Source organism: Protomyctophum bolini (genome assembly GCF_963924005.1).
Source record: "Protomyctophum bolini genome assembly, chromosome: 12".
NCBI classification, from domain to species: domain Eukaryota; kingdom Metazoa; phylum Chordata; class Actinopteri; order Myctophiformes; family Myctophidae; genus Protomyctophum; species Protomyctophum bolini.
The window spans coordinates 13,468,906-13,496,018 of record NC_137873.1 but is presented as its reverse complement, the minus strand read 5'-3'; the positions used below and the strand labels follow the sequence as shown (position 1 = coordinate 13,496,018).

Sequence of the window (27,113 nt, the reverse complement as noted above, 5' to 3'; positions counted from 1 at the left end):
ACACACAAATGTGTGGGAGGAGAAATCAATTGGCATGATGACTAAAATGGGGAGAAAAATAAGTAAAAATCACAAAAACATGACACGGTCATCTGCATGCAAATGTCTTCTATATCCTATATCCTTTGAGTTAAAAATGTTAGCTTTAAAATAATACCGGTATATATAAATATACAAAAATAGCAGGCCTTCAGCCAGGGCGCCTGATGGAGGGGAAAGGAACTGATCGGAGTAACGTGTTCCTTCCACTCCACATAACTGACACTGGGTGGAAAAAATGGGTTGCAAAATCGGGGATACATTTTTTTTAAATAAATAAATAAATAGCAGGCCTTGGGGCAAGAAAGAATGAACGGACTAAGTTGTCACTCTAAGATTCAGTGTTAAATTAACTTTATTATTCAAATAACAGCAGCAGAACAGCAGCGAAATTACAGAAATGTTTTTACAAAACAATGAAGAAAGAATTGTCACATTGGTCTAAATATACGAAGTTAAAATAAATGTATTATTACTCAAAAACATCACCAAACCGCAGCAAAAATACAAAAATAATATCAAAATATGAAACCCATGGAACTTGGATGCACACAATTCTGAACATGAATATAATAATAACACTGGCTCTCAGTGGTTCTCAAAGTGCAGTCCAGGGACCCCCAGGGGTCCTTTGGGGTGGCCCCAGCTAAACTAGTTAACACAGCGCCATCAGAATCAGTTTAACCAAACTGATAAATCTGCTATTTGAAAATAGCAGCTATTTGAAAATGTGTCAGGTTGTAGATAATAATCTAACTTTGAAAAGCTTTGAATGTGTTTGACACATTTAAAGAACACCAATCTTGCTTGGGAGGTTCTACTTTCTGATGGGGGGGTCCCGCAGTCAAATACATATAAATTTGGTTTGGTTTCAGAACCACTGCTGTATCGGACAATGTGAACGTAGGAACACAAACGGTCACCAAGACTTCCTGCATCTTCATTATGGAGCAATTTTAACATGAATGAAGAGGAGAGTAAACAACACTCTGGATTGAGGGCAGTGTTCTGGTGTGTGGTTGGAGTAGATGGACATCTTTGCTGTCCAGTGAAAACAACATATCGGTTTCATTTGCATTATGAAAAAATAAATAAAAAATAAAATATTTTAACATAATAAAAATAGCCGATCTAGTACTAAAGCCACGCCATGCATGGCGAGGCGTACAGTGAAAATGTACAAGCGTTGAGCTTGTGCACCGGCTATGTTTTTACATTTCCTGAAAAAGGAACAGTTCCGTACATACAAGGTTTCCACCCGACAGCAAACTAAATGGATGTCGTCATCATGTACTGTGTAGTGTGACGTCTGACTGTAGAATCTGTGTGTTGTTGGGAGTGTTTTTTGTTGTGTACCGTAGTTGTAGTCGTTGGAAATGGACGTGGTTGTTTATTGTAGCATTTTCAGCGCAGGTCTATTGGGACAGGGGATTCACTGTGGTGTTGTGTGGTTTGTGTTGCAGATGGGGGTCAAATAGGCTCTACGCACAGAAGACGTATTGGGGTCTCTAATTTCATGGACCACCCATAACTCTGAGAGTGTACAAATGGAACCCCATTTGGAACTCTCCCAAATCCGAGACAAAATGTAGAAATTTTAATTTAAATCAAATTGAGATCAGTGTTCCCACTAGCGAGCCAACATAAAATGTAAGCACTCCGACTCTGTTTAACCAGGTGGAACACGGCCTTAAATAGCATAATTCCTTTCCAATGTGGCTGCTGTGCATAGAGACCTTGTGGTGTGCTGTGTTTGTATTGTAGATGATCAGTGGATCTTCAGAGCGGACAGGTCTTCAGGGAAAGTGGCTTCACTGTGTTGTGGGTTCACTCCGTCTGCGTGCTGGCCTCCGTACGCCTTCTCCCACAGCTGGAGCAGCTGAGAGCCAACCTGAGGCTCCAACTCCTAGACGAGACAGACAAAAAGGACAATGAAATAGCGCTCGAGTGGCACATCCGGCTTTGTCGAGTGTCTATTATACAAACTCAATTGGCCTGTGTTTGGGGGAGGCAAGCCGAGCGGGAAGCAGGGAGGCTCTACGACGTCCTCCCGGTGGGGGCTCCTCACTGGCAGGTGAGCCAGCAGGATTCAACATAAGTGGCAATACACATAAATGCATGTGGGGAGAAATCAATTGTCGGGATAAAAGAGAGTACAAAGCAAATATTATTAGTATTTTTTTTAATACTTCATTACATGAACTGAAATGTAAATATGCCAGAGTTAAGATCTGTTCACAACCAAGCGCTCCAACTGTTTGTTAAATGTTAATTTTGGGCGGTCCTTGATATGAAAAAGTTTAAGAACTACCGGCATTTTGTAGAATCATTTTGTAAATCGGCCCTCAGGTCTTAGGTGCATAATTCACTGACCTGTCCGTCATGGCTGAGCTGGACCCTCCTGTTGTCGTTCCAGGGGTTGAGCAGCTGCTGGGCGAATTGGAAGGGCAGGCTCTCCGTCCGGATCCACTCCACGCCAAACACCGCTCCTGGCCCCGAGGGGGAGGAGCTCCAGTCCTCACAGCGCTCCTCGCTGATCCCCGACGTCATGCGAGCGTAGCCCTGACGTAAACAACCCGTGAGAGAGACAAGCAGCCAGGTCAATAATATAGAGGCCAAATATGGTGACGGAGGGGAGGGGGGTCGGGCACTCAGATCGCTGAACCAATAGGATCCACCCGCCCCTCTAGACCAGAGATCACACTGGCTAAACGGAATGCTACTCTTTCCAAGAGGGTGTCAGGGGTCAGGGCCTGAAAAGTTTGAGAACCACTGTCCTATATGGCAGTGGTTCCCAAAGTGGGGTCCGGGGACACCCAGGGGTCCTTGAGGGAGTGCCAGGGGTCCCCAGCTAAATGATAGTTTGGAACCAACTGGACCCTTATGGGTCTGTAACTCCAAGAGTGTACAAATTGAACGGGTCCATTTGGTTCCATTTGTACACATTTGTACACTCTTTGTGCACTCTCAGAGAAGACCCTCGGCTGCGCCTCGGGTCTGCCTACGCCCCCAGCCATTGTAAAATACCTGGTAAGACCTCTCGTGGCTTATTGCTTTATTTTACAATATATATTGGGGGTCCCAGAGATAAAAATGCCATTAATTGGCGGTCCGTAGCCTAATCCAGGTCAAACTGGGGGTCCCTGGCATATCTTTTCAAATGGGGGTCCGCTGGCTAATTAGTGTCAATTTGGGGGTGCTTGATATGAAAACGTTATAGGGGACCTTTTTTTAAACACAAAGAGAGTTGTATAGCGTGTGTCACCTGGAAGTATACAGAGCCCTGCACAGAGAAGGCCAGGTAGACTGCGTGGCTGTGGACGAAGGCCGTGTTGAGTTTGAGTTGGTTGCTGCTGCTGGTGGACCAGACACCTCTGTGCTGAGACGTCTCTATGTGACGCAGGCTGCCGCTCTTCATGACGAAGTAACACACTGCAGACTGGCAAAGACACATATGCAAGGCACTGGTCATTTTGACAGCAAATTTATGAGGTTTTAACCACTTGGACCTTCTATAGTTAGTAAAACATACCTTGCACTATTATTTGGTTCTGTACTTGTGGCACTCGACTCTATTTCAACCACAGTGAGGCGGCTGAAGCCCTTCCAATGTCTATCTTCTATTTGTTGGCAAATGTTCCCCCCCGAATAGGGATGCTGGGGTTAAAATTGTTAAAAAGAAAACGCATACGTAAAACGGACACTTTGATTTGGCGTGTTTTACTGTCCATGGTGCATCCACACAGTGTTCATGGGGATGTTCTAGGATCTAATAGATCAAAACTATAGATTCTATGTCTCTAAATGGATGCATTTTGTCTCAAAATAATGCATTGTGCACAGTGGCGGAAAGTTCTTATAACGGCAGGGGGTTCATGCAGCCACGCCCCCTCCCCCCCCCCCCCCCCCAGCGGCGGAAAGAAAATGCCCAAGCGCCCCCAACCCCCTAAAGGTATGTGACTACGTGCATGACAACATGACCACTGGGGAAGGGAAATTTCAGTGGACAGTGGGTGCATATACTGCATATTGATATATTTTGCCAAAATGCCAGTGGGTTCAGTCGCGCCTTTGCCAAAATGCCAGGGGGTTCAGTCGCGCCTCTGAACCCACGGAGTTTCCGCCACTGATTGTGCACCAAAACTGGTGCTCCAATTGGTAGCTTTGTGAGCACGGAGCCGGATTTCTCCCCACTCATGTCCACTCACATGCTCTGCGTGAAAGAGTCTAATAAATAAATAAACTTCCATGTATTATTGTCAGCTATGTTGTCTATGTATTGATGTGGTACAGCATACCTGAAGTGAACTGTGAAGCATGATTTATACCGTGTCATACAACGGTGTCAAATGCCAAAAATGGCAGTTCTACAAGCTCCAACTCGTCATGTCATGAACCACATTTTGGTGGCCATCCCTATTGACAATACAATGTGCTGTGAATTGAACAGAATTGGAAACCTTTCCAGAGGCGGGCAAGCGATCGTTGGTATGTTTGGACTGCAGCAAGGCCTTGTCTCTGCTGGACTGCTTGGAGGCCGGGGACAGCTTGGTCTTTGAGGCTGGGGACAGCTTGGTCAGTGATAACCCTGAGGCTGGGGACAGCTTGGAGGGCCTGGGGAAGTAGACAGTTTTAATTAAACGTTTAAGGAGTGTTTCCCAAGGCGTTTCAGCTTTAACTGGGTCAGGGTGGGAAAATAATGTTTTGATCCATTAATATATATATTTTTTAAATGTGAAGTTGCCATTTTGCTAACTATTATGTCCGTAAATCCTCACACTGCTATTATTTGAGCGACTGGCTCAGCCTCCTGGCGATCTTCTTCTTTTGTCATGTTTTTTCAGGCTTTTAGGTCGGCCCAGTTATGGCCAGGCCTTAATTTCCAGGCCTATTGAGAACTTCAGTGAGTAGATGGTAATGGTTCCATCTTATGAGCATTAATGAGTACCAATTGCATGAAAATGGGTGCTTGTTTAAATACACTAAATGTTTATGATGGTTTCCAAGTACAGCCCTTAATCATCACAACCATGTATGACACATAAACACAAGGCCTTAAGAAAGGAAGTGATATTACCCTACCAACCAACAAATCAACATGCATTAGTGATGACTTCAAGCAGTTCCACAGACCAGAATTAACATTGTTTTTGATCTAAAAAAAAAAAAAGCCCCGATTGAAGGCTGCTAAATAATATTTACCAGCTTATCTATTACATTACCTGTGTGTGGGGCTATACATGTCTGATCTGTGGGGTCCGGTGGTGTCCCGATGTGTGACGGGGGGTGATGACCGGCTGGTGTCCGTCTCACAGGAGTTGAGGGGTCGGGGACGCTGGCCGATGCCTGTGGGCTGCTGTATGCCTGCAGCCTGCTCCTCTGTCCCCAGGACCTGCATGGGTGACCGTACAACAGCATTGTCACGTTGTGAGAGAAATAAGCAACCAGGTCTATGAAAACAAGCCCAAAATAAGAGACTATAGGCCACACTTTAACCCATTTTGGTGTTACCCATTTGGTGTTAGCATTATGTTATGAACCCCTGCTCTATAAAAACTCTGCCCTCCAAGGGGTACCTAGGCCTTGAGAACCCCTGCTCTATACCCGAGTTGCACTGTACTCAGTGCGCTCTTTTTCAATCTCTTCTCCAAAAATAGCCAGACTACAAGCTCACAATGTGGTGGAATCGGCTCCCCTGGGGTCATTTCAAGGTCTACTCTGGCTTTTGTACTTTCGTGCAGTTTTTAAGTCACTTTAATTGACTTAATCTTTAGATGCAAATTTAGTTTAGTCAAGCAATTTAGTCAAGCAGCTTCAAAACTGTAAGTAAGCTTTATACAATGCAGGGACACAGACCTGAAATGTTTGGTTGAGCACAACTCAAAGTATTGTTATTCCATCTACAATACTATGTCAAAATTATTCTATATTACTGTTAAAGCTGAAATCCATGCCTTACAATAAATACAATTGTATTTGAATTTTGAACTGATCTGTGTGATGTACTAGATGTTCATACAATACAAATACAATGTTAGCTATATTAGAACAAATGCATGTACAGTGGTTGTAGTCTCCCTACTCTTCTATTGAGACCAGGGGGGCAGTCAGACAGATATTTTGTGAAGCTACTAAGGAAATCGGGATTTCCTGAAAGTTCATATAATGGCCTGTTGTGGCGCTGTCATTGGGCCCAAAAAAACCCATAGCCCCATAGAAGTCCATGTATTTGGGCCCAACTTCACCTAGACTGTATTACCTTAATAAACATGGTCATGAATACTTTCTGCTTCCAGTCACTAGTTTAAAGTCTCATTTCTAATGTCATAATATTCTTTTTGGAAAATGATGGTCCCATTTATTTAAAAAAATTACCATAAAGTCGCGTATGTTCTGAGGGGCGTGGCTACCGTTACAGTCTATGATAGGGATTCCCCACCCACTCGAGTCAAAATAAAAACCAACGGAGAAGAAGGGGGGAAGTCCCGCCTCGTTGTCTGGGCCAGCCAATAGCCAGCTGGGCCCAAACGGATCTAGAAAGATGGCGATGTACAATTCAAGGACTGACAGGCTACATTTTACGTTCATGTTAGACCCGCTGAACACTTTGTCCATATTTTTTACAGTCTATGATTGAGACATACAGATGATTGTGCGTGTGGTCAGGTGGGACACCTACTGGTTGATAAGATGTACTCAAATCAGCCTCAGCTCGCAAGCTCTCCAATAGCTCAACAGGAACAGATATTGACTCTCGTATGGGTGAACCGGGTTCAATTACCAGGCACGGAATTGGATAAATTAGTGACTGGAAATTTACACTGAAGTCTGGTTGTCATCTGTTTTGATTCTATTAAAGAGTAATTATTTAGTACACAGAAGTCACCGTACAGGTCTCCTTCTAATGCTATGGTCCAGAGCAACCCCAACCATGTGGAATGCACTCCCCAAAAACAACATTGCTTTCCCCAGATAACTCATTCAACCGTTTTAATTGATTTGATTCATTGATTGAGTTTTTTTCCACCTAATAAAGTTGTTTTTATTTGTTGTCCCATGCCCGCCATGTAAAGCGTCTTTGAGTACTCAGAAACATAGACATAGCCTCTTCTGGCTCTGGGGCAAATGCTCTCAAGAGATGGCAAGCTTCCATGTTGGTGCTGCAGAAGAGTGGATATATTGACAGCAAACTCAATTTCAGTGAAAATACTGACCAGATTTTTAAAACTTGTAACCAACGCCTCCACCTACTACGCAAGCTCAACTCGTTTAGAGTGAGTAAGCATATTATGGAAACAGTCTATAAAAACCTGATAGAGGGAATCTTGACATGGCAATGTGGTATGGCAATCTAAATGTAAAAGGAAGAAGCAAGCAGCAGCAAATAGTAAACCTAGCCTCAAAAATCATTGGGAAAAGACAGCAACAATTAGGCTGTATCTACAAGGAGGTACTTTGTAAAAAAAAAGTGTTGTTGCTGTTGTTGTAACTGTTTGAATTTCCACACGTGGACAATAAATGAAACTAACTAACTAACATGTTCAGGTCTGACAAGTCCCAGAGAAGATGCACTGTGATTGGCAGTGTGGCGTAGCGTTCCTTCCGCACCTCTGCCCCAGAGTGTAAATTGTTCCACCCTCCCGTCGACAGACTCGACACACTTGGCTCCAACAAACTGCTGCGCCGATGAAGCATCTATTGTTTTTTATATCTATGCTCAGAAAAACCCTGTGGCCTTGCTACTTCCGGTTCAAGGGTCGTGAATTTGTCTCCTTCAAAATTAAAGCTGGCTCTGAACAGTTGGCAACAGAAGAACAGGCAAAATAAATGTAGCAGTAAATTAGTTAAGGATCCCAAAACTACTAGTAATATAATGTAGCGTTGTTGTTCTCCAAATGAATAAAAGAAGGGGGATATGACGTACAGTGACCAGGGCTTGGAGGGTGGCTTCGTCCTGTTTGCTCCAGGGCTTAGACGGAAAACGAATCCTCCTCAGGAACATGCTGTGCCACTTCTGTCTCAGCTGGAACACCTGGGCTGCAATCTGATACACCACACACCACACACACTTATTCACTGACACTGACAATTCAATGCCATTTCAATCCAAGGCACGGCCTGTCATTGACATTATGACTTTCATCGTCATTTGGTTCTTCAGTCGTTACAAAAACAAAACCTATGAGTGATCCTCTATAGGACTTCCGAAGAAGAGTACACCCGGAAATAACACCATATAAAAATCCTACAGGTCCAGGCTAATGTTGTATAACTAAAGTACGGAACATTGCAGTGAGTGACACACTGAGAATTTCACCATGAGGGTACCGAGTACACTTAATTGTAGTGATGATGGTATTCTCTCACCTCGCTGTCCATTTGGAAGTGAAGCCACTCGTCAATCTTCAGCTGAGCCAGATGAGCTACCGAACCCTCCTCCACCTCACTGTCACTGCTGTCATTCAGAGCATCATCTGATTAACATAACATGCATATTATTAATTCATTATATGATTAGAAATACATTAACCCGGGGCACGGTGGCACAGTTGGTAGTGCTGTCGCCTCACAGCTAGAAGGTCCTGGGTTCGATTCCCGCTGGGGACGCTGTGGGCACTGGCGGCGTGTTCCCTCCTCCGCGTCATCAGTGCCCATACCCGAGACGGGGGTTGGCGAAAGGGCCTTTCTGTGTGGAGTTTGCATGTTCTCCCCGTGTCCCCTAGGGTAGATACCCTCACAAAAACATGCCGTAATCCTGGTCTCTAAAACTACCTCCCCCTGGCCAGCCGGGGCGCCTGATGGAGGGGAAAGGAACTGGTCGGAATAACGTGTCCCTTCCACGCGCTACGTCCGGCCGGGGAAATTCCCCTCTGTCAGGTGAAAAGAAGCAGCTTGGACTCCTCATGCATAGAAGGAGGCATGAGGTCAGTCCGCTGCCCCCCCAGGTTGGCAGAGGAAGTGTAGCGCCCAGGATTACATTAGACAATTGGCACTGGGTGAAAAAGAAAAACTGGGTTACAAAATCGTGTGGGATAAAAAAATATAAAAAAAAAAGAAATACATTAACCCGTTAAAACCGTGAAAGCATCAACATATTTTTGAGGGCCCTCCTATGCACAGCTTTGTGTATATGTTTGTACCACGGAATGTGATGATTTGATTGGCTGAGGACGGAATGTGATGATGGTCCTTTTTTTGAGGGACTCAAATGGACTTTTGACATTACGTCATATGGGACAATATGGACTTTTAATGTTTGTTTAGAGCACTTTAAACAAACAGTCTTTGTCATAATAATCTACTGCAAGTCAGTGAATAAAGTTGTCAAATAACTGTAGTGGATATTGTCCTCTAAGAGGTGACCTTCACACCAGAAAGCTTTACTACGATTAAAACGAATCCTGCTGCACATTATCGGAAAGTGCGCTTCGTTTGGCATGTGTGAAGCATCATTCGAATCCTAATGCGCATCAAAGAACCGCATTCTACTCCGACCAAAAACGGGGGTTTCGCAGAAAATAAAGGAAATGAAGAAAACAATGTGGCGGGTGAGGAGCTAAGTCTGTCTGTGATAGTGAGTGAGTGAGTGAGTGAGTGAGTGAGTGAGTGAGTGAGTGAGTGAGTGAGTGAGTGAGAGAGAGAGAGGTCCAGTGACAGTCCCCGACGGCACGACACATGCACAGAGTATAATTTTAACACCATAGATTCCACTGTGTAGGCTATAGTTTATGAATTGAACACATTGTCCCTGCTGCGGATGACAGCGCAGTGTGAAGGAAAACCGCAGCAAATGAAATATTTCACCGCCCATTCACATCGAGTCTACCGAAGTATTAGGTGAGAATGTGACGGACATGTGGTGGAGTCAAGCCTGGAAAACCGTACCTTTTGGTACCGTGGGCTCCTGCAGAGCAGAAGCCGGGAGCCTGGCCGAGCCCCCGAATATGGTGACGGTGACAGGTGACACCATGGAGCAGCAGCGCACGCTGGCTATCCTATGGGCTCGCGTCATCTCGTCATAGACTAGCCAATCAGTGGGCAGAGCCTGGACGGACGCCATCTGTCCATTGGCTGAGGGGGTCTGGGAAGAAGACATGAAGAAAATATGTTCATCCCTGTTCGTACAAAGTACAGCATGTTTTTAATTTCCTCCTCTCCACGTGGACCCGGGGATAACTAGCCATTAAAGTAGCCTTTAAATTACATTTACAATCTTTAGCCCTTATTTCTTGTAATTCACAGTAGATACATGCAATATCTGCCCTCAATATGACAAAAAGTGTTCAGTGAGGAAAGCTGGGCCCAGCGTACCTTCTTATTGCCCTGCCCCTGTGGCTGGCAGAGCACGGAGGTGGGATGGAAGCGGACCTTCTTCTCCTTGTTGGACGACAGGGTGCAGGTGTGTCTGTCCACGTGGATCAGGTTGGGGTACATGCCTGCCACCAGCGCTGCCTTCACCACCGACCAGTTCTCAGAGTTCAGGTTCACGTCGCGGATGTCCCCAGCTCCACGCGCACGCACAAAACCTGGGGAACACAAGGGGGTGGTCAGGCAATGTCATTAGATGCAGAAACACATTCACTGCCATTGTCATGCATATCGTCATTTAAGGGTTAGATTGCGCTCTTCACCCCCATAGCAGGAAATTAACCATAAGTAAAATGTCTGTGTCAATGCAAACTGATCACGTTTACAAAATGTTTGTTTCGAGTGAAAGAAATTACGATCGCACTGCACTTTATACAGTTTTTTGGTTAAAACATATTTTCCTATTTTCTTTTTGTTGTTGTTAAAATGTTAAAGTACAATCCCCCACGGACACTCCTAAATGACAGACAGATGCAGCCTTTGTACATTGGAAGGATAAGGGCCTGATCAAATATTCAGATTTACATATAATCAATTTGCATCATATTTACTGAGCTGAAATAAGCATTTTCTCTCTCACATTCCCACTTTTTTAGTTATTTACAAGTTAGACATTTTGTTCAAAATCGATTTAATAATTTTCCAAATTTACCTCAGGACTACTATTTATATGAGTTATTGAAACAACATCCCAATTCCAAAAAACTTATCTCTAAATGTGTCTCACTGTTCTCCAAACTGTCTATTACTTTTTCTTTTTATTATTTTTATTTAATTTTATCCCACGATTTTGTAACGCAGTTTTCTTTTCACCCAGTGCCAATTATCTAATGTAATCTTGGGCGCTACACTTCCTCTGCCAACCTCAAACTGTCTATTCCTTCAACAAACCATATCAAGGCTGCCTGGGAAGAAGATATTGGCTTGGAGCTGTCTGATGAGATATGGACCGAGGGGTTGAAGAGGATCCACTCTGGTTCAGTCAATTCCAGATTGCAACTTGTTCAGTTTAAAGTCATTCATAGATTACATTACTCAAAGGTCAGATTGAACAAAAATGTATCCGGCTGTTTCCGATATCTGTGACAGATGTAATATCTCCAAGGGCACACTGGGCCACACCTCTGGTCTTGCCCAAAGATTGTCTCATTTTGGCAAAATATGTTTGCATGGTACAGCAGAGTATACCATATAAATATTGTCCCTGATGCTCTAGTCTAGCTGACCTGTTCGGTTGCTCGCACCGCCATACACTATACAGCAGACGCTCATGCTCGGTGCATTACATTTACATGGACAATACTTTTAAATCCCATTATTTCATTCCACATCAGGTTTGGGGCTGGGAAGGCTTCTGATTGGACTTTAGTAGAGTATTTCCAATTTCCAATACTTTTACTTCTACTCTACAATAATAATAATAATAATAATAAAAAAAACACTTTTATGCCATATTACTTTATATTTGATGTATCCTGTAGCCTATGAGAGGTTGCTCTCAGAGATATGAAATTAAACATGTCTAGTTTCTTATAATTAAATCGCAAAACAAGAGCATAATATAGCCATACCAATTACATGGAAACAAGCATGCACAGAAAGACCAGAATGAACTTAAATCCGAATGAGTGTTTACATGAGTCACAATTGTTTCAATAGGATTTTAAAATGGAATAAACCGGTCAGTTACATCAGATTGGCCATTTTCATTCCGATTTAAGTTTTTGTAGGTGTTTACATGACAACTTTTAATAGGATTGAACTTTTATTCTGAATGAAAAGGGGATTTAACTGTCCATGTAAACGTAGCCATTGGCTACGTTTACATGGACAGTTAAATCCCCTTGATACAATGATGATACACTTGGAGAGGCTGTGTTGCAACGGCCAGGACAATCTAGCAACATTTGATTATATATGGGGCCCCATTACAGCTCACCTCGACTCCACTATATAATTGCTGCTCTGTTTGCCCTGCCAATGGGCTCTTGTTAATTTTTCTGCTTCGTATAACTGCTGTGCTGCATGCCCTACTACTGTGCTTTTCTTAATGTTTAAAAAGTGTTGTACTCAGAGACCTCATCACGATAGGTCCGTCACTCGTCAATTATACATTACATAGTCTAGTGGCATTGATATGTATGTCTTGTTTGTCAAGAAATACCCTATAGCGATGATTAGTGATTACTATCAGAACATACATTTCAGAACATACACATACTATGCACTTATTTGAAGTAGACTCATACCCAAAAGTACCCAGTACGTACCGATGGCTCTGAGCTGTCCCAGCAGCTGTGTCCTCATCCCAACGATGATCTCCAGCGAGGCCTGGGACAAGAAGTTCTTCTCACAGAAGGAGCGCTCCCAGCCGTCATTGCAGGCCTTCTGCCATGCCTACAACACCACAAGATAAACGCAATGATTTACAATTTTGGTAGACAGTCTCAACTCTTGTATTTGGCCACGGACCCCATCTGAAAATGTTTGTGCTAGGGGACGAGTTTTGGTGGAAAACTGACGCATGTGCAATGCATACTCTCTATAATATACTGTACACTGGGTGTACCTGGAAGGCTCTCAGCAGAGCCATGTGCATACTCTATATACTGTAAAGTCCAGTGAGTACCTGGAAGGCCCTCAGCAGAGCCATGTGCATACTATACTGTAAAGTCCAGTGAGTACCTGGAAGGCCCTCAGCAGAGCCATGTGCATACTCTATATACTGTAAAGTCCAGTGAGTACCTGGAAGGCCCTCAGCAGAGCCATGTGGTCGCTGAAGGTGCCCGCGGTGAACCTCTTGCGAGAGAGCAGAGATGCTTTCTTCTCGAAGGCCTGGGCAGGCATCACGAAGGGGTCGCGGTGGGCCAGCGTGCAGGCGATGGTCAGGATGGGGTCCAGGCACTTCAGAACCACCCCACACAGCACCATCTTACCTAAGGGGGGGACGGGTGGAAACACCAGGTTTTACAAGGAAGGAACCCAATCCAATTTGATGGGTACCAGGCACGTCAGAAACAAATGAAGGAATCAAAACAGGAATCAATACAATTCTAATCATTTAAGGCAGTGGTTCTGTGGGTCGGGACCTCCTAACTATATTTTAAATGGGGCTTATGTGGTTAATAAAAATAACAATAATAATAATCGACTAAATTTACTTAAATTACAATATTAGCCACCACTGAATCCTAATGCTATCCACCCCTGGTCTTACCCAGGTGGGGCTCCACGGGCAGGTCAGCCAGATGATAACCCAGCTCTGTGAGGTCCTCTGATGGCTCCATGGCATCTACTGTCTGCAGTGGGGGGAGAGAGAGAGAGAGAGAGAGAGAGAGAGAGAGAGAGAGAGTTGGAGGGTGGTAATGGCAGCTGTAATGGGTGCATGCTGAAAATAGCTACACTCTCACAACGCGTGTTGTGAACTTTCAGATCGGCTATTTCCAAGGAAAGTAACTGTGGATGTCCCTACCTTGAGCATGTGCACAGCGTTCTTCACTATGTGGATGGGAGGTGGCTCTGGAGCTCTGGCCAGGAAGTCAGCGATGGGACAGTTGATTGGAGCCAGTAGTTTGGTGTGCAGACACAGCTCCTGTAACATACACGTAACACAATCATAAGGATTCACCACATAAAGCCATAAACCCTCTATTCTTAGTCAAAACCAGTGTTGGATAAAGTACATTTAGGTTGTTATTATTATAATAGAAAATAAAAGATGAGTATAATTTTTTTTTTGCTGCCTTCTTTCATTTTAGCATACAATTTAAGTGTAAGTTATATTAACTAGTTGGTTTCCCTGCTCTTCTATTGAGAGATTTACATTCTGTGGTCAGGTAGGACACCTACTGGCTGATGAGAGGTACTGCATCAAAATGCATTTCAGCCTCTACTCAAAGGAATAAATATTCCCTCTACTGCAGTGGTTTTCAACCAGTGGTCCGGGGACCACCAGTGGTCCTTGAGGGGGTTCTAAATAGTGGACTTGGTAACCAAATGGACCTTTATATCTTTAACTTGTAAAAGGAAACCAAACGGACCCGTAAAGTAAAGTTGTGATTTGTGAAGCACAACAGCATTTAATATCTTTGAACATAGTCAACCCCATCTTGGCTTGTATTCAGATATAGATATTATCCAATGCATCCGGTCTAAGCCAGCCTACTCAAACAATATCCGGTAATTTCCACACACACACACACACTCAAACGAAGATCGTTTCCGTATCCTCTGTATGCCTGTAGACTGGCATACAATCTATTGTTGATTAGCAATTGCTTTATCGCTAACTGTAGTGTACAACAAGTAACAACGTTGGCTTTCCATGTTCATCAGATTCAAATCCAAAGTATTTCCAAACTAGACCGTTTCCAGCCTGATTCGCTGCGTTCTGTGAATATGTTTTATTGTCACCTCGAAGTGACAAAACAAAATCACGGAACACAGCGAATCAGGCTGGAAACCCGTGTGTTGTACCTGTAGAGGCATCCTCAGCAGCTGTGGAACCTGGAACTCCTGCATGCTGTTGAAGCGCAGGCGGCTGAACATGTGGAAGCAGATCCCAGGTCTACACCTTCCGGCCCTAAAGAACATAACAGTTACAGAATCACCTACCAGCCCTGAAGAACCATGGCTTTTTTAATGTAATAACATGTTCACGATTATGACAAAATAAGTAAATGTGACTATTATGTAACACTTGTGACAACCCTAGCTAGACACAAACCTTCCCTTCCTCTGCAGAGCGCTGGCTTTAGAGATCCATCCCATCTTCAGCATGCTCACATGGTTGATGGCATCAAACGACTTCTACAAGACGTACATACATACGTTTTGTTTTAGATCTGCAATACTCAAACTTTTGAAATGCATTATTACACACATTTCATACCACTTTTTTCCCCATGTGGACACCCCAATCTACACACTCTGAGAGTGCACAAATGGAACCGTAAGGGTCCATTGGTCCACTCTCAGTTAGGGTTCCATTTGTACACTCTCAGAGTTACAGACCTGTAAGGGTCCACTTGGTTCCATGTGTACACTCCTAGAGCGGTTTACAATGTCTGTTAACCCAGTCCTGAAGCCGATACAAATGCCTTCTAAATCAGTAGTTCTCGAATATTTTCAAGTCAAGCACCCCCAAAATGTTATGTATTTGGCCATGGACGCCCATCCAAAAATGTTTTATGCCAGGGACACCCCGGAAGATTAGATTTGTGTTGAAAAATTATTCAACATTTTTCAAAGATGTTCAAAAATAGGTGTATAAGCTTGCAGCTTGATGCGACGTGAGTTTGTACATCAGCTATTTTTGAGAACCACTGTTCTTCTTCATGAGCTTTTAGAAAAACACATGTTGCTATTATACAGTATATATAAAATGACACAGATGCTTTCCCTTTTTAATGGGTTAAAGAGGACATTATAAAAGGTACCTCTTTGACTTTCCCTGAGTCGATGACAAACACCACATCATTGATGGTGATGCTGGTCTCCGCGATGTTGGTGGACAGGATCTGAAAGACAGTGTGGGAATTTCTACATTTCACCTATGACATGCCCAATTATATTTGTAAGGGTATAATATTTTCCTCTGTATTGGGGAAATGAGTGAGCACAAAGCACCATAGTAAAATTTAAAGTAAATTCTTAGGTTTTGTGTGGTTGTTATAGTGGAAATAGACAATCTACAAGCTCAACAAATTATCTTGGGCACAAAGCTGAAACTTGTAGCAGTTGTCAAATAAAGCAGCAGAAGCAGGATGACAGGACAAGCCAGTGTGTTTCTGGGTAGATTACCAAAGTTTGTGTGCATAATGTTGTTTATATTAAGTGCCAATAACCAGTGGTAATTAACATTGTTTTGGGTGTAACGTTTGTAGATTTCAGCCTCTTATATCTCAACTTCTGGAAAAAGAATTAACCTCTTAATTATATACTTCATTGTAGAGGTATGTGATTCACCAAAATGTTTAGATTCAACATTTGTTGAATTCGTAATCACAAATTACTCAGGGCTCTTTCTTTCCAACGAATGTACATTATAGCGGACATAGTTGATCTACAAGTTTACAACACGTCACAAAGTGAAATGATAGTCGCAAACAATTGCAATTATCTAAAATAATTAGGTTATTATGTAATAATTGTGACAGGCCTGGATCTGACTCACTATTTTCCGGACTCCAGGAGGCGTGTTCCTCATGACCTTCTTCTGGTCCATAGTTTGCATGTTGGAGTGCAGGGTGAACACCTGAAACCTGAAAAACAGCAACACACCACATGCTGTTATTCAAACTACGACGTAATGTTGTAGACTAGTCCACCTAAAGCGAGTCCAGGGCTCGAAATTGCGACCATTTTGGTCGCAAATGCGCCTGAATTTTTTGCGACCTAAAAATATATTTGGGAGCACCAGTGCAACTACAAATAATTACTGTGGTGTGCCTGGCTACAACGGTTGATTGTAGAAACGGGTGCTCTCTGACATCCAACTCCACTGCACTGCTAACAAACCAACGTGTAAAGTGTAGTGTTCTACTCTTTGACACAACGTATGGGACAACGTTGAGCGCTGCATCGCTCACATTCCAGAGCGCCTCGGCTCCCGACTTCACCATGTGTCAGAAAGTACACTATATCAAACGTTCAGATTCAGAAAAGACCGGAGCCACTAGCCAGCTAGTGCTACCCTACGGACTCTGTGATTGTGAATGTAAAAGAGATGGCGGTGGACAGGCACTGTGTGTGTGTGTGTGTGTGTGTGTGTGTGTGTGTGTGTGTGTGTGTGTGTGTGTGCCGTGCATGCAAGAGAGAGAGAGAGGAGGGGGGGCATGAGAGAGAGAGGGAGAGAGAATAGCAGACTTGTAAGTGTTTCTACATAGCAGCAGTATTGATACTTTTACTTAAGTAAAACATTAAGTAAAGTAATTTTTCCACCGCTGATTAGAAGTGAGTAGGCATAGCTATAAATACCATGTTTTACATCGAAATTATTTTATATTAGAAATTCTTAGTCAGAGTCAAATCGCGCGCACACACACACACACACACACACACGCACGCGCACGCACGCTGGGCATTTACCTGCGAGCGTATTCAGAGAATCTCTTGTCGTCACAGGAGGTGATGCGATCTCTGAGACCAACAATCTCCTCATATCCAGGCAAGAAGATCAGAACAGCACCTTCAGGGAAAGGAGAACAAGCCTTTTACTGCAGTGCTCTAGGGCCGTGGTCCTCAGAGTGGTGTCACTGTTCTAGGGCCGTGGACCACAGAGTGGGGTCATTGCTATAGGGCCGTGGTCCTCAGAGTGGGGTCACTGTTCTAGGGCCGTGGTCCTCAGAGTGGGGTAACTGCTATAGGGCCGTGGTCCTCAGAGTGGGGTCACTGTTCTAGGGCCATGGTCCTCAGAGTGGGGTCACTGTTCTAGGGCCGTGGTCCTCAGAGTGGGGTCACTGTTCTAGGGCCGTGGTCCTCAGAGTGGGGTCACTGCTCTAGGGCCGTGGTCCTCAGAGTGGGGTCACTGTTCTAGGGCCGTGGTCCTCAGAGTGGGGTCACTGTTCTAGGGCCGTGGTCCTCAGAGTGGGGTCACTGCTCTAGGGCCGTGGTCCTCAGAGTGGGGTCACTGCTCTAGGGCCGTGGTCCTCAGAGTGGGGACACTGTTCTAGGGCCGTGGTCCTCAGAGTGGGGTCACTGCTATAGGGCCGTGGTCCTCAGAGTGGGGTCACTGTTCTAGGGCCATGGTCCTCAGAGTGGGGTCACTGTTCTAGGGCCGTGGTCCTCAGAGTGGGGTCACTGCTCTAGGGCCGTGGTCCTCAGAGTGGGGTCACTGTTCTAGGGCCGTGGTCCTCAGAGTGGGGTCACTGTTCTAGGGCCGTGGTCCTCAGAGTGGGGTCACTGTTCTAGGGTTCTAGGTTTCCATTTTCCATTTTTCAAACATTTTTCAAACATAGCGGAAAGAGTTGATCTATAAGCTTACAACACGTCATAAAAGCTACACATTTGTAAAATAAATTGTAAGCTTTGTAATTTTTTTGGAAAGAAAACATTATACAAAAATATTAATGTGTCTGTAATTTATTTTTATATTCAAGTTATTTGTCATATCTTCCCTGTGTAATTTGTGATTACGAAGCCTCAAAGGATAACATAAATGCAAATTGCAACACTTTAATCGTCAGCTTACAGTACAGTGCTTTAACCAAAAACAACTCACCGTCCTCAGAGGTGGTGCAGATGTTGTGCAGCAGATGCAGGACGAGATCCAGGTCCACCTTGTCGTCATCAAAGCTGTGGTGGTAGGCCTCCAGCAGCTGCTGCTCCTCTGGGCTCAGCTCTGCACCGCCACGCTGCACCAGGGTGCTCTCATCCACATGACCGCTCTCCACCATGGAGCTGAGGGAGAGAGAGACAGAGAAAGAGAGGGGGAGAGACAGAGAGAGAGAGAGACAGAAGCAGAGAGAGAGATATTTTAAAGAGACCTCAACTACATGCATACCGGTAACTTATATGCAAACAAACAAAAACAAAAAAAGACAGAAACACGACCAGTCTCCAAAACCAGATTAGAAAGAGAAGAGCAGTTCATCATCATCCCTCACTGTACACTACTGTTCTGACTACACATACTGAACGCCATGTCCTAGAATGAGCGAATAGGGGAAGGGGATCAAGTCACGTGATTCTTTGGCTCAAACTGAATATTCATGGCACAAACCACTAATAATCTACAATTGTTCCTCATACAAAATTGTACAATACCCACTACAGAAGAAAGCTTTTGAAGAGAAGGAAACAGCCGTACAGAATGTCATATACCGTAGTAGGCCCTACTGTATCTGAACTGCCCACACACAAGACTGCAACTTTAGATGACATAAAGAGAACATGACTTACAGGTAGGATTCCAGTAGGTCCACAGCTTCACTCTGTTGGAAGTGTTTGGCCCAGTCTAAAGCCGCCCTGCAGAACACAGAGACCAGGTCACAACATTTCCACCAAAAGGCTGCTTGTTTCTCTCACAGAATCTGTCAGAAGTCTGCCTACCAGTCATTGTTGGCTTTGAGATGGAGGTTTGCTCCCATGGTGATCAGTTTCTCCATCTGTGTCAGGAAGCCTCTCGCTGCTGCCACCATGAGAGCTGTGGCACTGGTATCACTGTGCGTGTAGTCCACTGCAAAGTAATCACATTAGGTCTTCAACAGGGGGTCCTCAGAGTTACTGTCCGTTGTGTTTTGTTTTTGAGTGGTGCACACCACTGTGTCCTGAAGTGGCACTGTTGAGCAGCCTACAGGCCCATTCACATTGAGCACAATAACTATATAACAATAAAAGTATAACTAACAATACAGTACAGTACAGTACAATAAAAGTATAGTTGCACCGGTCAGTTCACATGGCTGTGATTTCACATTAACCACTTGAACCCTAGAATCCCTATTCTAATAGTAGCATTAGCACACAATAGCCGATCTACAAGCACAGAATTGTGATGGGTCGTATTCGTACCGCTGACGTTCTCGTTGAGGATGAGGTTGAAGAGCTGAACGAAGACGTCTGCGTCCTGGTGATGGAAGACGTTGGAGATGCAGGAGTCCATCTCCTTGGACAGCCACGGCTCCAGAGGCACCACAGCGTCCACAGGCTCACTCTGTCAACCAGTGGTGGAAAGAAGTACTCACATTCTGTACTTAAGTAAAAGTATCAATTCTGCAAAACAAATTCCGGAATTCAAAATGTACTTGGAGTAAAAGTACAAAAGTATTGGTATTTACAGTACGGAAAGTACCTTTGGCTCTGTTCCTAGTCTGCTCTTTTCCCCCTTCTATGCCAAATCTGTTCACCGAAAATACAGATCTACAAGCTCATATTGTAAGGTTGCAGATCTTCTATTTTAACCGAATGTTCCCATTTGCTTAAAACTTTTTCGGTTCACATGATTCCATAAAAGACTTGCGTGGAACACAAAGACTGAGGACTTTAATCCATAAAAAAATAGGAATTAAAAAAATGTATAAATGGCAGACAAAGTACCCTGTAGGGTCTTACCAGCTCATTGATGATGGTGTCACCTGCGTCCTCCTGACACGAGTCTGGGCTCTGGTGACCATCATCATCATCACCGGCACACTCATCATCCTCACGCCACTCGCTGCATGACTTCTGAGTCTTTTCCTCTACACGACAACAATCACATAAACTCCATTTAGTGAAACATTGTAAGGCTGATGTATGATTACGTTCTTAGCGTCATACATCATCATCATGATAAAAGGCACCACTCACTTTACACAAGTGTGATTTCTTGTGATCGACAAGTCCCGCGTTGTCCCGGGAACCCCAAAAACCAATGGTGACCCATAGGTTAGCGAACAGTGCCCAACAGCGCCATTTGGCAGTCAACGAGTTTTAAATCAAGCCCAACATCAGAATCCTTTTCCACCACATGTGTGCAGTATTAAACCAAGTGATAAATGATTACCTCTCTGCCGCTCCTTCTTATACTTGATCATGTCTTTGTTGGCGTATCCCATCATCCTTAGAATGTCCTCCAGGAAGAGCTGTTTCACCTCAAATGGACGTCCTTTGACTGCATGGGTCATACAATGACTAGAATTACTCATAAAACAATGACTAGTTTTAATATTAAAACAATGACTAGTATTAATCATAAAACAATGATTGGTTACTAGTTAAAACACATTCCCCACCAATTTCATTTTACGGTTTTCATTGATTGCCAACGTTATGCATTGCTCTAGGTTGCTAGGAAACCGATAAAACCGGAAATGAACAGGAAGTGAAAAGTCCACCTCCCATCCGCCTCAATGTAAACAGATTTGCAAAAATCTTATCGATTACTTTTCGTTCTAGAATTATTTCATTCTTTCGATTCTTGTATCTCATTTGAAGGACGGCACAGCAGCAGCTCTTACTGTGAATGGTGGGACAGGAGCCAAAGTATCTGAGGAACAGCTTTTCATCCAGGGCAGCGCTGGACAGGATGAGTCTGAGCGTTGGCATGGTCTGGAGTAGGTCCCTCAGCTTGATCAGCAGGAAGTCTGTCAGACCGTCCCTCTCATGAACCTCATCCTGATGGCATGCCGTGCACACAACACAACCATACCACACACACACACACACACACACACACACACACACACACACACACACACACAGTTTACACCAACCACCACAATACACTAGACTCACTAGTCTCTCCTAGTGTTGATGATTTCTTGTAAGTTCAGAACACATTGTGAGCTTGTAAATATGCCGTTTTCTGCGAAGGTTTACCCAGAACACAGATGCTGGGGTTCAAGCGGTGAATAGTTTTAGTGCATTCATTGAATTTAAGATGTCACCACACGTATCAGCAGGTGGAGATCTCTGATTATCTGGCTATGCAAGACTAATAACACAATATGTTTTACTCTTACCGGGGTATGTACCTGTAAACAAGATGAAACATTAAAGAAGAACCTTGAACACTAGTTGCTAGACCTTCACTCACCACAATGACATGTGTGACACTGGCCAGAGCGGCATCTCCAGCCATCAGGGTCCTCAGCAACACTCCACTAGTACAGAACGTCAGCAGGGTCTTAGGAGACACCCTGCCAGGTTAAAACAAAGATAGTTAACTACTTAACATCACTCTACTAGTACAGAGTTGTCACCCTGCCAGGTTAAAACAAGATAGTTAACTAAATTAGTAGGGCTGGGGTTCGATTAAAACAATAAATCTAATCAATTAGAGGCTTTGTTTAATTGCATATCAATAAAGTCCATAATAATAATAATATCCATAATATAAATTATGGATAAGGGGTCAGGACAGATGGGACTTTTCGGGGAGGGGTCAGAATACATTATGGACTTAAATGGTTCTTCGTCTCAACTCTTTTTTTTTTTTAGAAAGCACTTTGTTTATTAGTCACACAGTGACTGAGTGATTATCAGTGAGTAATTAATCATGATTAATCTGGATTAAATCGAGTCGTAACGTAGCCCAATTAATCAGAGATTAATCGAATCGTGACCCTCGGAATCGATATGTAATCACATCGCCAGGTACCTGGCGATATCCGCCCCTATCTCTCCACCAGGATAGGAGTGTTTAAAAAAAAAGGTCAATTGCCATTTCTTTCTCAGCCTAGTGGGAAAATGCGTCCACAGTGTCACCACAATCAGACACTGCGTTCATGTTTTGCAGAATTTTGTACAAAACGGGCCACTCCTGTAAACTTTGGAAGTCAGTCTTAGCCAATCAGGATGGAATATAAAAAATCAAACCGACCTGTCTTGATCACATCACTATAGAGATCATGTGTACCGATTAGCGTGAAATTTGGATAAAATCTTAAGGATTAATATCAAAAAATGTGTTTTACATAAGTTGGGAGTGTCAGAGTTAAGGAGAGACCTTGAAATGTAAACATTTGAGAACCACTGTGAAAGGCCACAGCTTGACCAATGGCCTCGCCTCATTCATTACCTGCTTTCTAGTCGGATCTGATAGCCCACAGTCTGTCCAATGGCCTCGCCTCGTTCAGCTGCCACCCGCTCAGCCACAGCGATGGTTGCCAGCCGCCTGGGCTGCGTGCAAAAGATCCTACAGGGGGCGCCCTTTCCGCTGCTGTCATCTAGCAGGAACTGTGGAATCTGCAGGACAACCATACAGTCGCTGTTACAGGTGGAAACCATGCATGTCCAAAAAGGAAAAACTGTGTTCCAAAGGATCCAATGTAGTTATTGTTTAGTTACATTTAAGGAATATTACACGAGAGGGTGTCCTTTACTGTCATTAAGTAACAAATGTGAGTACTTGGGCCTACCTGTGTGGTTTTACCAGAGCCGGTCTCTCCCACCACCAGCACCACACGGTGCTCTCTGATGATCTGAACGATCTCCTCCTGGCGCTCGTACACCGGCAGGGAGCGACGGAAAGCGTCCAGCTCCGACACCGAGCGCCTCTGGGGAACCTGGGGGATGTTGTTGTTCAGACGCCCGTTGGTCCTGTTCTTGTCACGGCCGTTGTCTGAACCGGACAAAAGGGGACACAAGAGCACCTTTAAGCCTTTAAGTCCTGCGGCCAATTCTACAAATGCCTTCTAATGGCCCGTGCACACGGTGGGGCAAAAGGTATGTGATGTGTGCGTGAGAGCGAGAAAGGATTTTCATTAAATAATTCTGTCTCTCTGCATGTATGCACACGCACACACTGCAATGTTAATATAGTTGCCACTTGCCAATATGTATGACACCTGAATTTACCCACGGAATAAAAGGTCTAAAGCCTATATTGATATCCATCTATCAATACACTAATACAGGCAGTCAGACAGACTTTCTGTCTGTGAGCTGTCGTGTGCTCTCATTGGCTGTAACACAGACCTTCTCTGGGTGCGGTCGCAACCCCGTTCAGTACTTTATGATGTCTAGTCGGTGATTACAATTTACAATTTAGGCATTTAGCAGACGCTCTTAATCCAGAGCGACTTACATTAAGCAAGAACAAAAAAGCATGGGAATAAATCACATAAAAACATTTATCATGAAACATGCGTAAGCTAAGAAAGTAACAGTGGAATATCTATAATGAAACTATACATATAAGCTATACATCTATACTACTATGATATACATATGTACTATGACGTGCTATGACTACATACAATGCACTTATGCTGTCTACATAACATGCTATAAGTCTGTATCAAATGATACGGTGATGGAACCAAATATCAAACCTGCTAGAAATTCATAAACGTTCGGGAATCGTTCGTATCGCCACCGGATCTTCTCGCAAAGCCTTTCACACACAGTGAGCAAAACCTTGGCGATCAAAGCCTCATCTTGCGTCAGATCAGGGTTTTTGTCGGCGACGGCGAGCACCAAAAACGTTACCCGACAGCATAATAATTGTAGCAGAAATCTTGCAGTGTGTACTGGCCTTTAAATCAGTGTTTATAAAAGGACCACCCCCCCTCTATTTAAAAAAAAATAACTTTTTCGAATTTTACTTTTTAAATAGCCTGAGTTTTTTGATATTTTGATATAGCCAATGTAGGGTTAAATCGTCAACTTAAATGTGTGACCGTGACAGCCCTACTGCATTGGGGTTAGGGCCAGTACCACTCACCAGTGTCAGGGGGGTCAGACGTGTGGCTTGCTGTGCTAGGCAGCAGGTCAGTGCGTTCCTTGCAGGTGACAGGAAACCTGTGCAGCAGGCTCCTCACTGTCTGCATGGAGCTACTGGACAGCTCAACGCTCATGCGGGACTGGACGCGCTGCAGGCCGGCTTTCTTCCGGATGGTCAGGAACCGCTTGGAACCTTTCCTGAAGTCAACAAAAGGATGTTTTTAAGCAGTCTTCCGTCCTGCCGTTACAATGTTATTGTACATCAAGAACTAAAAACTAGACTAAAATGTTAGAGAGGGACAAGTGGAGAAGAGAACCAGAATAACTTAGACAAGTCCTTATGCATGGGTGTCACGCTCCGAAAACAGTGTTGTAAACTAGAAAAAGTGCCCCTCTGGGCACAGGTCTCCACCAGGCCAGGTTATTATGTCCTCCTGGTGGCACTATAACAGGCCGTTCTGGAAAATCGGGGCAGGGGTTAGTCGTTGGCATCACGTGAGTGTGTGTGCAAAGTTTGGCATCGACCGGGTTAACGGTGCCGGAGATTAGCACAGATGGACGGACGGACACACACGAGTGCAAAACATACTCTCCCCATGCCTTCGGCTGGTTGAGACAATCAGGCATTACGCCGCCATCACGGCCCATACATTTTAGTCAACTAAATCAACTGTAGATTTAGTCAACTAAAATGTTAGTCAACTCAAACTGAACTAAAAGTTCAGATGAATATGACTAAAAGGCATTTGCTGTCAATCAAAATGAACGTACCCTCTGCTCTTGGACACGTAGCCCAGAGAAAGGGCCTGGCGGTGGATGAAGGCTCTCTCTGTGCTGGTCAACGACGACGGGAACTCCATCTCTGTTAAACACATTAACACATTAACCCATTAAGAGGACCTGATTCTACAAATGTCTTCTAATCCTGACAGTTTTCTGGAAAAATAATGATGTTTCTATTCAGTGATGCTCAAACTTTTTCATTTCAAGGACTTGAATATCTGCTACTTTTCAACAGATTAAAATAGAAGAGTGTGTTAAGAACTCATTCAAGATCACAAGATAGCCTGATGAAGGCCGCATTTATGTTACCGTTCTGGTCGCTGAAGTGAAACCTCTCCAGGGACAGGTTGACAGCTATCTTGACACACTCATCAATGCGGATGTCCTTCAGTCCTTTGGCTTTTGACCCCCCACCGCTGCCGTGTTTGTTCTTCTGTCCCTTCGCTGTGCTGCCGTGACGTGACATGGTGACCTGTCTGTCTCACACACACACACACACACACACACACACACACACACACATTAGGCCAAGGGTTCCCAAACTTTTCAGACAGTGAGTCCGCGACCTCAGATATTGGGAATGATTTCGAAAACATAGTCATATTAGATATTATATAGACATTATGAGGATATTATAGGTCTGGCTATATCAAACGTTTTCATGACAAGGTCCCAGTTTTTCCCTTTGTACACATAGTTTCTTGTAATTGTTGGTGACATTTATTAATATGTTAATATCCTGACTTATGCTTGCCATGTTGATGAAATGAGTACATAAGACCACAATGGCTCCTTGACTTTTTTGTGTATTCAATCAATCAGAGAGAGAGAGAGACAGAGATTCTAATTGTGTGTGTGTGTGTGTGTGTGTGTGTGTGTGTGTGTGTGTGTGTGTGTGTGTCACTCTAAACTTTATTGTATGTCATGATGCATACTTTTTTAGAGTCTAAACTTTAAGACAACACAATCTTATACAATATGCAGTGGGCCTGCTTCATGCCTTCATCTCTCTCTCTGCAGTTGTATAATGTTGTAGTTAGTAAATATGAGTCAGACATGTAACTATAGCATGCCATGGAGGTATATACATTTAGGCTAAAGGAGAACACAAGACAAGCCCTGGACACACTCACTCTCACTCGCTCTCTCTTCAGATCAGATCAGATTATGTCTACACAATTCAGATCACAATCAGATCAAATCATGTCTAAACCTCTGGGCTAAACTCTTAATATATACTCTAAGACTAAACTAGCCGTCTTGGACACAACATGCCGTGTAACCGGACTGACAGTGCTCGCGTCAGTGTAAACACGGTTACACGCAACACAGTTACCCTGCACAACACAGTTACCCAGTCCCAGCAGCATGCTAACCAACAGCTATAGGCTAATATGGCTTAGTTTAGTACTTTAGTTCAACAATTACCAACTAACGGTGTGACGCACGCCGAAAACGAACAAACAAGCAAGCTCACACAATGCACGTTGAACTTGTCGTTGTGGGAGCATGTATATCTGGTGTTTTCGGCGAGCGACGCCATGTCCAGCGAATGAAAGCAATAGCGTGCGCTTACTGTGTTTGGCGGTGATTGAAACGTAATAAGCTGGTCGCTATATGGGCGTCGGGTGAGTTATAAGTGTTTAATTAATGTAAACAAGTTTCACCTGGACGTGAAGACGACCCTCCAGAAGGCTTGAGCTGCTATACTGCTGCTGCTTGCGCACGAGCGTCAAGGCAGTTATTTTGGCAAATCTCGAGCCTGTGTAAAGATA

The 27,113-nt window shown here is 43.9% G+C and overlaps 1 protein-coding gene across 1 annotated transcript; it reads right to left on the bottom strand.

Annotated features, from left to right (window-relative positions):
* Nucleotides 1-394: 394 nt before the first annotated feature.
* Nucleotides 395-27,082, bottom strand: ythdc2 (YTH domain containing 2). The gene is made up of 32 exons (XM_080778390.1): nucleotides 27,006-27,082; nucleotides 25,648-25,814; nucleotides 25,327-25,417; nucleotides 24,557-24,753; nucleotides 23,250-23,452; nucleotides 22,910-23,076; nucleotides 21,926-22,028; nucleotides 21,348-21,504; nucleotides 20,894-21,001; nucleotides 20,461-20,588; nucleotides 19,921-20,062; nucleotides 19,459-19,585; nucleotides 19,309-19,374; nucleotides 18,629-18,807; nucleotides 17,497-17,596; nucleotides 16,583-16,670; nucleotides 15,846-15,926; nucleotides 15,134-15,216; nucleotides 14,884-14,989; nucleotides 13,880-13,999; nucleotides 13,625-13,706; nucleotides 13,153-13,343; nucleotides 12,678-12,804; nucleotides 10,351-10,565; nucleotides 9,925-10,120; nucleotides 8,407-8,513; nucleotides 7,964-8,083; nucleotides 5,262-5,431; nucleotides 4,500-4,653; nucleotides 3,305-3,478; nucleotides 2,413-2,601; nucleotides 395-1,945 (listed from the first exon to the last, which is right to left on the bottom strand). Exons 2-32 carry the CDS (start codon nucleotides 25,802-25,804, stop codon nucleotides 1,808-1,810), a joined length of 4,266 nt encoding a protein of 1,421 aa, XP_080634516.1. The 5' UTR covers nucleotides 25,805-25,814; nucleotides 27,006-27,082; the 3' UTR covers nucleotides 395-1,807.
* Between the last annotated feature and the right edge of the window lie 31 nt (nucleotides 27,083-27,113).

Bases quoted from the DNA above. Each gene is read 5' to 3' on its own strand.
- ythdc2 (XM_080778390.1), bottom strand. From the start codon at position 25,804: ATGTCACGTCACGGCAGCACAGCGAAGGGACAGAAGAACAAACACGGC. The intron at 23,077-23,249 runs GTAGGCCCAAGT...GTTGTCCTGCAG, and splicing joins GCTCTGGTAAAACCACACAG to ATTCCACAGTTCCTGCTAGA. The intron at 5,432-7,963 runs GTACGTCATATC...TCACCCATGCAG, and splicing joins CCCTCCAAGCCCTGGTCACT to GTCCTGGGGACAGAGGAGCA.